We start from the raw sequence: 12,874 nt of genomic DNA, 5'->3' as shown, positions 1-12,874 counted from the left end.
GATGAAGAAATAATTGGTTGTAAATTAAGAGGAGGTGAAAAGTTACTAAAATTGTTTACACTTGTGATGAAGATTGGAAGTCACTTCTCTATATATTTATTTTTTTCTTTACAATATTCATACTTTATTTTCTTTATTTCTATTCTCTACATTTTTTCTTTTCTTCTGCACTTTTCCTCTTTCTTTCTACTCTTCTTTCCTTTCGTTTGTATTAGTTTTTACTATTGCAATTACAATCTTTAATAAAATTATTTTTAAAAAAGCAGAGTACTTAATATTATAAATAAATAAAACATACCATTAACAGGTTGAAGCACATATTCTTCTAAGTGGAGCTTAAATTATTTTCTATCTCTAGTTTATCTTGGCTGAACACCAAGGAAAAGGTGATTCAAAACAGATATTATGTATTAAGTCCTAAACCTGAACAAAGGTGAAAGCAAAAGAAATAATCCATATATTGAATCATCTCAATTCTAGATATTTTCGAGTTTCATTAAGGGCATGTTGTTTCAACTGATAAATGCACTTATTATTAGTGTTTACACAAATATACACAAGACATGAAGATGTAGAAAAGCAAGGATATTTAATAAAAATTGTAACACAGACTTCATTTTACATTTTGGGGGCTATTTGCCACCATTGTAGATTGTTTTTTCAGTGCTTACATAAATACCTTCCAAATTACATAAAGATAATTTACATTTTAAAAGATTATGACATAAAACTGTGTGATTCTCTTTTGTGTCAATTTCATAGAATTTTAATAAGGTTAAGAATCTCAGAAGTAAGGGACTAATTCAAGAATAAATGTGTACTAAAATATATATCCTTTGTCTCTATGTTGTGATTTATTTTACTATTAGTTCCAGCTAATTAGCTGACTTAATAAAAAAGCAAATATGATTGTCTCTAATACTACTGTCAGATTTTTCTTCTAATTTTGCAAGCAACAACACATTACTGTTAAAGGAGATGACAGTTTCTGTTTAAAATAATATTTAAAATAATAAACTGAAAGAATCATTATGTTTTACAGAAACCCAGCAAACATCCATTGACAGTGACCATCTAGAAGCACATCCTTTTGAGCAGTTTGCTGGCCTTCTTCATGGATCATCACCTGCTTGTGACCCGCCTGAAAATCCACTTCAACTGTACAGAAAAACTTGTCCAAAGGATGACTTGAACCAGAAAATTAGTTTGAACCTTAGTATTTTGAATCCACAACAATCTCTGCAAGAAAATAGTACTGGTCATCTGGTTAAAAAGAAAAAACCACCAATTTTAAATAGAACTATATTCCCTTCTAAAAATATTCTAGGAGAAGCTAACACATTGGCTGGTATCACAAGAACTGGGGATCAGTGGGTAGTTAATGCTGCAGGAATTGTGGAACGTGCTTGCACACTTGGAAGAATACGATCTTTGCCAAAGACTCTTCTTGACATTCATTTATCCAAATACATTTCTAAATCAGACTCAAATCTCATTTCTTATCCACCTAATGAACATAAAGCAAGAGAAAATTGGAATGAATCTTCAGCTGTCCGAGAAACCTCTAGAAGAAATTCTGAAAGAACACCATCATTTACTTCAGAATGGGAAGAAGTAAGTATTATATATTTTTATTTAAATTGGTATATTAAAGGTAAGAACTATTCAGGGAGGAAGAAGAGTAAATCAAAATATAAAGAACTGCATTTCAAATCCACTCTTAGACAAATTCTACTAGATGCTAAAAAAAGACCTCTGCCAAAGCACCTTCTGATTATTACATGTAGTCCTTGACCTATGACCATTTGTTCAGCAACCATTTGAAGTTCCAACGGTGCTGAATGAACGGTGGTTACAACTGGTTCTCAGAGTTCTGGCTGTCCCACAGTCATGTGATCATGATCTGTGTGCTTGGCAACCGGTTCGCACTATGACTGGTTGCAGCACCCCGTGATCATGTGATCACCATTTGCAACCTTCCCTGCTAGTTTCCCCAGAAAGTCAATGGGGAAGCCAGCAGGGAAGGTAGTGAGTTGCTGGGGTAAGTCTCCCCCACCTGTGCACCCTACCCCAGCTCCTGTGCATTTGTGCTGGCCTAGCCACTCATACACCCCCATGCACTCTCATGCACTCTCCCCAACCCACGCCACATCCTCTCACACCCTTGCGCACCCTCCCTGACCTATCCCAAGCCTCTTGTGCACTCCTTTGCAGCCTCCCTGACCTGTGCCACATCTCCCCTGTACCTCCCCAGCACCCCCTGACTCCTCCCATCTGGCAGCAGCCACTTACCTGTCTGCCAGCCTGGGATTTGCAACTTCCTGCTGGCTTCCCCACTGACTTTGGTTGTGGGAAGTTTTTGTGGAGCTGATGGCCACAGCAGTTAAGAGGAGCTGATGAAGTATCTGGCTCTTCAGAACCATATCCGGACAAAGGCGATGATTGGATCACCCACAGGTACTCCTTACAAACTAGTGATCTCCAGTGGGTTGAGCACTCTGGGAGTTGTGGGAAACAGTGAGCCCAAGCCACAGCTCAGAGCCTTCAAAAGGACACTACATTTGCATACTCTTACTCTTTTAATTGACAAAGGAAACTACCTATTCAGTTTACTTGGAATTAAAACTTTCTGAAAGCCAAGTTGCTGCATACCAGGAGAATTTCCTTCTATCCTAGAATAAAGAAGATTTAAGGAAGTTTAAAGATTAAAAAGGAAAAAAAAACTTGAAATAGCAAAAGGAAGTTTAGAATCTTGACTGTGGACAGTTAAGGGGCCAGATGGATTTAAAAGAATAATTTTTATAGATTGCTTTAAATTTTATAAAAATACAGCTGAAGATTTTGGAATTAACTGTAAGAAACCTTAATATGGGAAAGTTTTGACTCTGAAAAGAAACAAAAGGTAAGACTGGGCTTTGAAGGTTAACTAGAGGGAACCAGAGAGCCAATTAAAAGAGAAGATACTAACACAATGGAGAAACATTATCTTACTATAGAAGAATTTAAGTTGGTTTGGGAACCATGTGTTCAAGACTTATTTTTAAAACTTCTTGATACTCCTAAAGTGGAGTTAACAGAGGTTATAGAAGAAGAAAAGATTGGATAAAACAGGGGCTGAGGATGATTTGAATAGGATCTTAAAATGGACTTTAAAAAAACTGTCAGACTATAAAAGAGATATGGAAGACATGGAAGAAGATGTGGATTTGAAAAGGGACTTTAAAATGTTTGACTATAAGAGTGTCATGGAGAAAGAAGCTGCATGGGACCTACAAGTTATGCTAGATGATGTTCTAACAATTAAAGGGGATATTCAGATTATAAATTAGAAGAGTGACTCTGAGAGTCATCTTATTTTGGATCCACAGAATGGAAGTATGAAAACAGACAGGGAGAAAATGACAAGAGATTATTATGTGGGACTTTATTTGAAGAAGCGACTGAAGATCAAGCCTTTTAAAAAGATGAAAAAAGAATTCAAAGTGGACTTATTTGATCAGGGTTAAATTGTATGTTGTGATTCTGGGTTGCTACTACTGGAATAATAGATACACACACACACACATAAGTACATACATACATACACACACACACACACACACACATATAAGTACATACATACATACATACACACAGCATAAAACTATAAAGACAGCAGAGGTAAAAATCCAATCAATGATAACTCAAAATCACATTCACTCACTCTCTGACCCCGAAGCTTAGGAAAACATCCAGGTCTTCAGCATAATCTAATTAATTAAAATTAGTCATTTTAACCCCACTCTTTGAAATATAAGTATCGTTCAATTTGTTATGAATTTGTTACATTAATTTGTTATCTGATGTCCTTATTTTAAGCTTTTTCCCCATAACTTTCCCCTGCCCCTGGGATCCAGCTTAAAGTCCTCTTATTACTCTCATCATGCTTTTTAAACCAGTTCTTGAAGGGTACAACCCATCTCATGCCAGCAGTCCATCATCTAAATATTTAGACCAGGGGTTCTCAAAGTACGCCCCGTGGGCCGGATATGGCCCACCAGGGTCATTTATCCAGCCCGCCCGCCTGATTGGCCACCGCTGCTGTCTGTCAGAAGAGGAAGTGTCGGGGCTGTGTTGGGAGCTGCAGGTGATGCACGAGGAGGGAGATCACAGACCTGGACTATTCTACATGACAGGTATGCTGGGTCCAGTGGCTCTTCTCCTCTTCTCATGTTTTTTTCAAATATAGTCCAGCCCCCCAACATTCTGAGGGACCATGAACTGGCCCCCTGTTTAAAAAGTTTGAGGACCCCTGATTTAGACCATAATTCCAGAAAACAAATCTCTCCCATCAACATTATTTGTTAATCTAGTCACTGAATTGCAGTATTTTTCTTTCTCTTTCTGACCCTACCCCATGGAATGGAAAGATAGATGAGAATATCATCTGAGTCCCCATGGTCTTGAACTTTCTTCCAAGATTTTCAAAGACTGTTGTGATATTTTTATAGCTCTTCTTTGCAACATCAGTGGAACTGATGGCACCAATCAATGTATATTTCTTTCAGTCTCTTGTAGCTAGGTATCACCAACTATGGTGATTCTTCTCTTTAATTTCTTATGTAGCACAGTTGCATCTTTCTGCCATTTACATCATCATCTTTCCTATACTTTAGGGTCTCTTTTTCTTCTCCTGAACACTCAGAACTTATTTCAACTGCAAGTGCCTGAAAACTGTTCCAGAGGTAGAATATCTTCTATATTTCTTGCTTCTGGTTGTTAATTATCGCATTTTTTTCTTTGTTTGTCTGTTCTCATTTAAGGAAGGCTACCTCCATTGTCTGTTATAGAGCTACTTTTTTTTTTTTTTAACTGTTAAATCCTTATCCTTTCTCATGAATTGAAGTATGTCAACTCACTACTACAATCCTTTAGTTTTTTCTTCAAATATATATCAGGTTGTTTTCCAGCAGGAAGACACGTAGACCACAAGCATTGCAGACCACTATTGAAGCTTCCTATCTGTTCATCTTCATTTTTTCTTCTTAGAGCACCACTAGTAAAAATATTCTTATTTCTTCTTGCTATTCCTTTCTTAGGCTATCAGGTAACCAAGTACAAATTTTTGACTTAGAAGAAATACTTGTTATATTCTCCCTCTAATTCTCCCTGTGCACTCTCCCTTAAAATTCCTCTTACAGCTTTTGCTTACTTCATATGCCATGGTTGTTATCAGATAAGGCCAAACATCTTGACCTATGCTATCCGTCATAGCTTTAGTTTGTCAAAACTTTCAAGTAAGGCATTTTAGTAAGGCAAAGAAAGAGTGAACTAAGTTACTAGCCTTAGTTGTACCCATATCACATGCAGCATTCCCTGGTAACTATAAGGATATGGACAGTTTGGGTATATTTTGGTCAGTATCTGCAAACAAAGCTCAGGATGCTCACATTATTCAGTGCAGGCTGGGATCTTTCAACTAGAGAGTACCTTGCAAATAAATACACAGGTGCCCATATCCCACCAACTAGGAGATACACGCAGTATACTGTTACTCATGATACTTGTCAGTATCTTGACTTCTTTTTCATCTGAAATACTTTTATGCAAATAAAACTTCAAATATGAGTATCTTATTTGAAGGAATATCTCTGTGTTTGTTTCACTGAGCAGCGTTCCAGATCAATTGACAAAACATTTGAACTTGCTAAACATTCAGAAAATGACATCAACTGAAATTTGTGAAACTAAGGAGCTTCAAACATGAATTGTGATGCAGTACACTCAGAAAAAGTCAATAAACAAGTTTCTGCATATACCCCAAATTGAGAAAAATAAACATTTAATTAAACATACCATCTTCTATTATTTCTGCAAAAGTGTATGAGTCTTCCTGTTATAATGTTTTTGTCCATGAAAAATGTGGAAGTGCATATTGTATGTAGAATAAAGATGCATATAGATCTAATACCTAATAAACCATTTTATAAAATATGCATACCTTATACTTTGCAGTTTCCTAAGAAAAAAAAAGGTAAGGAAATTGATGAAATACAAGTATAAACCATTCAAAGTGTGCCTGTATTTGACAAGATTAAATATTCAGAGATCATGTATTAATCCATCCATCCACCCTCCCTCCCTCCCTCCCTCCCTCCCTCCCTCCCTCCCTTCCTTCCTTCCTTCCTTCCTTCCTTCCTTCCTTCCTTCCTTCCTTCCTTCCTTCCTTCCTTCCTTCCTTGTTGTATAACAGCACCTATTACAGACCTATTTATTTACTTATTTTATTTTTATTTTATATATCAAATTTGTCACCACCCATCTCATTGAAATGACTCTGGGCAGATTACAGCAGAGATAAAATCAGTTAAAATACAATATAAAAACAATCTTAATAAATAAATTCCAAGAAAGATGGAAAATTAGTGAATTACTCAGGGAGTGTCATCAGGGCACTAACCACCCCAGGGACGGTTAGAGCTCATATTGCCCCATGCACACTGGCAGAGCTAGGTCCTTAATCCTTTCTGGAAAGCTGTAAGGGTAGGGCCCCGCAGCAATTCTGGGGGCAGAATATTCCAAAGGGTGGGGGCAACGGCAGAGAAGACTCTCCTCCTGGGCCCCATTTAGGTGGTCATTTACATACATATGTAATGAAATGTCTCCCGCACTGTTTGGATTCTATATTATGAACATCCAAACATCTTTGAAATTCATGATAAAAATAGTTCAGCTTCATCTGTTCATTTTGTGTTATTTGCATATGTGTGTGTACTATTCTTAACTTTATAGTAACATTTAAATAACAAAAGTAATTATTTTGCCTCTACAATTCATACTGAGTACAATTACATGTTCACTTACATATGATAGATCTTTAAAAAAATCCCTATTTTCCCTTGCAGATTGATAAAATAATGAGTTCCATTGATGCTGGTATAACTACTGGACTTGGAGAGATTGGCGATGGTACTGCAAGTAAGAAACAAATGCTTTATTTTTTTTTAAGATTATTATATTAATGAACTATACCAGCTTGTTCAGAGTGTCTTATATTTATACTGATGTGTATTTCTGACCACAATTAATTTTTTTTCATTACATTGATTGAAATGCAGTGTTTTCTGGTTATAATCAATCAATCAATCAATCAATCATTCAAAAAGTTGAATTATGTGCCATCAAGTGAATGTTGACTTAGTGATCACATAGATTTTCTCCATGACAATCTGTCTCCAGCATGGTCCTTCAGGTCTTCTAACAGTATATCCATTGCTGCTGTAATTATCCATCCATCTTGCTGCTGGCTGTCCTCTTCGTTTTCCTTGCAAATTCTTTTTTTTTTTTAGCAATGCTAAAATCACAAAGCTATCTAATTTTCAGATATTTCACTGAAAAATAAACTTGACATGCAAATGATGTGCTTAAATGCATGCTTTCTTTCTGTTTCTTCTATTTCATATGAAAGGGAAGTTCAATTAAAAAAATTAGTTATTGAGACTGTTCATTTATTTCTATGTAACCATATAATGCTGCCTAAAATTGTAAATAGATCTAAACTAAAGGTTTTTCTCTATTAGTTGCCGAAGAATGTTAGTATAGAGATGATGTTTTTTCTTACCTGTGTTATATTACATGACGACTGTATGGGTAGAGTTGCTGTAGGAAATAAAATACAGAGGGAAGGAATAGGACAAACTGAGACTTGAATTTTGGTGGAGAATTAAATTTAGACAGATTTTATTAATGATCATGATGTAGGTTAAAACTAAAGCTGTAACACTGCCATGGATACCTCTGGGAACCATCAATTGCCTTTAGCCACCCTCAGGATGATAATGTGGGCATGGTCAGCAGCAAATAGATCTGCCTAAGTAGTGTACTATTTTTAAAAATCATTATTATTCTGTATCATGGAACATTGAGAGCAATTCCATAGTTTTAAAAACCTTGTTTTGTATTGCAGTTCAGTACTTTACTGTTGAGAAATAGTGAATAGAATACTAGATGTTATGGATATACCTGAAGAATTTATGACTGTTTCTAAATTTAATGCAATGTTCAGAGAAGACAATAAAAGAAATCAGTTATAGGTTACATTAAATTAAATAAAATCTGAAAACTTCTTCAAGGGAATTTCCATAATATAATGTACAAAAATACCATTGAACATATATATATACACTTAGCAGACGTTGAAAATTAATACTGAAATTACATTGTCTTATTTTCTCAGCATCTGCACCAAGAAGATAATTAATTAATTAATTAATTAATTAATTTGTATTTTCTAGATATAGAATGGGAAAAAATCAGGATGGTCTAAACCCTGCTATTACTAGAGCTAGACAACAATTAAGTCTTATTTTGCCAGCACAGATTGCTGCCAAAACAAATCAATAAACTCTGAAATGCCTGACAACATACATGCAAGATGATGATATGCAGCACATCACAGAAATGTTGCATCCTGCTTATTTCTGAAAAGGCATTTTTTAAAACAATGAAAGAAATGACAAAACTGCTACTAAAATATTCAAACATGAAATCTCTATGAGATCAGTGGATCCAAGGAAAGAGGATGCAGCATAGAGATACTTTACAAATGTAAAAGTCCTCTCTTCAAAAACTGCAGCAGGCATGAGAGATTTCTGGCATTTCTAAACTGTACAGTTATATATCTGCAGTATTTCATTATAAACAATTGGGTCAGATCTTTTATTCAGACATGGTGAATGTTAATGAAGGAACTAGCTTTCTCAGTAATTTAGCAGGGAAAATGGCTGGCTCTAGATAGTAGGAAAGGAAAAATACTTTCTTCTTCTCTTTTGAAACATTTTTTGTATAGAGGGATGCTCATGTTATGTTATTCCGTGTCTATAAACTGTTATTTGAATAATCTAATTCCTTCTCAGCACTTTTGTTTTTTTAAATTTGTAGTTAATTTTCTAATGTCGTGTTTTTCAGTTGCTCTTAATTATAAATATAAATGATAGCTTTTCAGTCTTCATGACCTAAGGGATTGATGTTATGATTACTTAAATACTATATGAAGTGTTTTTAGTACTATGTATAGAGGCTAATAATTCTAGAGCTATAGTAAAATTATATTTTGCTTCTACCACACCTGAATTCCACACTTGGAACTCAAGTGAATTTAATTTTCAAACAATTACAGTGAAAGGACTGAATCTGGTAAAATAACAACTAACGGTTCTCATGCTAGATAGAACCATTACATAAACATGTCTGAGGCACCGAAGACCACCAAGTGAACCACCAAGTATATCTTCATTCAGAAAGACAGGAGGAAAAATCTAGAGTGTAAATTTTGGAATGTAGTCGTATATAAAGGCTTTGACTTTTTTGCATGACAGAGGGCAATTTCTGTTTCTATATTGTTGCACTCTTGCCTGCAATAAAACATTTGATCTAGTTGACTTATGTCTCTACCAAGTTAAGTCAATTTCTGAATAAATGTCTGGACAGATGGGATTTACTGTGTGTCCTGGTATGAAACCTGATGGTTAGATTTACTCTCTCCTACTCCCATTGCTATGAGAGGATGACCTTTGTCTGAGACTGAGGTTTAAACTATGTCTATAAAATCATCTACAATCTGCTGTGAATCAAATTGCTAATGCCTTTCGCCAGTATCAGAATCAAGTGGTTATCCAAATGAATCAGTTATTCCAGAAAATGAACCAGCTAGCAGTGATAGAAACTACCACAACCACTGGTCCCTGTATCAGTCCTGATTAAACACCCTGTAGCCACTGTTGGAGCAGCTGCAGCAGTTGCAGCCCTCCAGCACCCAATAACAGCCTCTGCACCTGACAAATATGGGAACACAAGCAAATCTACTGCATCTCCCTATAACATTTCCATCCAGAGCACCCATGTAGGATTTCTAATTAGCCTAATGTTGGATATGGGCAACTCCCCTTTGCAGCACTTGAACCAATTATGCTAATTTCATGGTACCTATGAGGGGTAACATAGGGTTAAACTAAAAAAAAGTTTACAAAAATAAACACCAAAAACAATAATATAAATATACCCAAGGTTTAAAAATCATTCCATTTCTGATCACTGAAGACAAGTACAAAACAGACCAACCAGCAGGGCTTGCTTAGCTTCCTGTCCCAAATGCCTGAGTGAACATCTAGGTCTTCACTGCCTTGTGAAAGGCCATGCATTATAATAGATGTATTCTTCTGCGTGTTTTCAGTCAATTCATATTTGATCTGATGAAAGAAAATTCATCATAGTGTTAATAATCTCTAGTTAATACTGTATAAATATCATTGTACCCAAATAAGATAATGTATTACTTGCATCTTATGATACAATAAAACAATATTTTTTAAAAAAGGAAATGTGTGTGCGGATCAATATAAGGCATAATTTCACAGTTGTTTATTGCATATTCTGAGATAATTTATTTCTGGTTTATTCTGTTAATTAGTTACTGTAACCATTGTCAAATATAGATGTTAATATACTGTTTCAGTCTATAGTGAGGAAAGATGTGCTTACATCTCATATATAATGTAGAAAGGAAAATGGTAATAACTCTCATCTTTATATTAAGGATATATTATGGCAGTCTGTAATGTAGAATCTAGAAACCTAGATATAGGCTTCTCTTTATACGCATTTCTTTTATGCAAATTAACTATTATGTGATTGATCATTTTTGTCCAAGAGTTCACTTTATGTGAAAAAAAAAATCACTGTTATCTGATTTGTGCCGGCACAGACAATTTATACCAAAGGTCTGGAAACATGCCAAGACTTCTTCCCACCAAAACCTCCTAAACATTTTCTTGCCAAAACCCCTTTCTGCCCTCACGCACACATTTACTGTTCTGGTGTGCAATTCTAGTAGGGTGTCTTGCAGTCTTACTTCCACACGTGCAATACTGTTACTACAGTGTCAAAATGGCCAGCAACATCCATTCCCCAAAATGAAAAGGAAAAGGACCTTTCTAATATTAGAAACAAATTGGGCATATTATATTGTGCCAAAGCTGGCAAAGGATCCTCAGCCCAAGAATGAGCTTTTAACTTGGGTGAGTCTAATGTGCAAACATAACAAAGAGTAAATAGAATTCACAGGGCCACTGTGCATTCTACCTCTTTGTTTGTCATGATAGCCACATACATTAGAAATTCATCTATAGAAAAGATGGAGAAAATACTTTCACTGTGCATAGAACATGAGACATAGAAGCAAATATGTTTCAGTAACATAGTGCTTAAGAATAAGACTTTAAAAATATATGAGCACATTTGTCAATGCACTTAGTTAAAAAAATTGACACCATATCCTACAATTCCTTTTTTCCACTGGTTCAGTGTCTCACTTTACTGTATGTGCATTCATTTCATGTATTTAATATTTAATTTAATATTTCAGTTTAAAGGCCACCTGATTCCACAATGACTCTGGGTGCCTTACAATTAAAAAAGAATTTAAAAGAAAACAACTCATATAAAAGAAAAGGGAATACGACCAACACAAAGACTGACCCCATAGCAAAAAAAGACCAAAAGGATGCCAAAAATACCAATGGGATTTAACCACCAATGTAACCCAGGAACACCCAGATTTTTAACAATTTGCAAAAAATCAGTAAGGTGGGAATAGAACAGATATTTAGTGCATTATTATTCCAAAGGACAGGAGCAATCACTGAGAAGGCATGCTTCCTGCATGCGGTAAGATGACATTGCTTAATTAACAGGACCCAGGCAAGCCTATTTTACCAGACCTCACTGGACGGGTAGAAAGTAGTCAGACTCTATGCCATGAAGGCATTTATAAGTGATAACTAACACTTTGAATTGAACCCAGAAGCCAACTAGTCTCCAGTGCAGCTCACAAAGCAGCAGGGACATATGTGCATATCACAACATGTCCATCGCTGCTTATGCCACTGCATTCTGGAGCAGCATAGCTTCAGAGTGGTCTTCAAGGACAGCATATGTAGAGTGCATTACACTTAATCCAGTTGTGAGGTTCTAAGGCTTGACTGACGGTCTAAAGGGACTCCCAATCCAGGAACAGGCACAACTGTAACACCAGGCAAACCTGTCTCTTGCCCATAGTTGCCACCTGTTCTTCAAGCAGGAGCTATACATCCAAGAGGACCCACAGATTATGCACCAGTCTCACATGGGGAGGTACATGAAAGACTAAAGCCTATCCCCAGAGGCCAAGCAAACAAAGCTAATCAGTCCTGTGAGGATTCAGTCTGAGTCTATCCCTCCCCAGCCAGGCCTGCACAGCCTAAGTCAGGACTTCAACAGCATAATTCGGTCAGTCTGGGGTTAAGATATATAATTGGGAGTCATCAGCATATTGGTGATATCTGACCACAAATGGATGTGTGACCAATGGTTTATGTAGATGTTAAAACAAAAGCGGAGCATTGAGCCCTGAGATAGTCTCACCCCATCAACATCGACTGAAATTGGCCACAGAGAAAGGAGGAGAACCACCACAAAACCCAGCATCTGAAGCTGGCCCAGAAGGATACGGTGGGCAATGATATTGAAAGCCACTGAGAGATCAGGGAACATCAAGATGGATGCATTACCCCCATTCCCACCTCCACAACAGGTCATCAACAAGCAGAACCAGTACTATCTCTGTATTGATCCCTGGCCTGAAACCTGGCTGAAATGGGTCTAGATAATCCATTTCCTCCAGAGTCCTCTAGAGCCGAAGCTTGGTCATCTTCTTTACCACCTTCTCTAGAAAGGGTAGTTTAGAGTTTGGATGGAAGATTATCCAGGATGGTTGGGTCCAGCAATGGCTTCTTAAGGAAAGGCTGCACCACAGCTTCCTTCAAAGCTGAAGGGACCATGCCTCCCACAAAGAAGCAGA

At 36.4% G+C, this 12,874-nt stretch overlaps 1 protein-coding gene across 5 annotated transcripts in view; it reads left to right on the top strand.

The window, feature by feature from the left end:
• Positions 1 to 12,874, top strand: part of ANKS1B (ankyrin repeat and sterile alpha motif domain containing 1B) — a 312,127-nt gene that overhangs the window by 115,329 nt on the left and 183,924 nt on the right. For all 5 annotated transcript variants that reach the window (XM_088141910.1, XM_088141913.1, XM_088141912.1 and 2 more), the window contains exons 13-14: positions 1,043 to 1,614; positions 6,885 to 6,957. In XM_088141910.1, coding sequence (XP_087998036.1) covers positions 1,043 to 1,614; positions 6,885 to 6,957 — 645 coding nt within the window. The remainder of the gene's footprint in view (positions 1 to 1,042; positions 1,615 to 6,884; positions 6,958 to 12,874) is intronic.

This window comes from Python bivittatus, unplaced genomic scaffold (assembly GCF_059951505.1).
Source record: "Python bivittatus isolate LINGU-HERP-01145 unplaced genomic scaffold, Pbiv_v1 ctg000330_np1212, whole genome shotgun sequence".
NCBI classification, from domain to species: domain Eukaryota; kingdom Metazoa; phylum Chordata; class Lepidosauria; order Squamata; family Pythonidae; genus Python; species Python bivittatus.
This window is presented reverse-complemented; position numbering and strand designations above follow the sequence as displayed.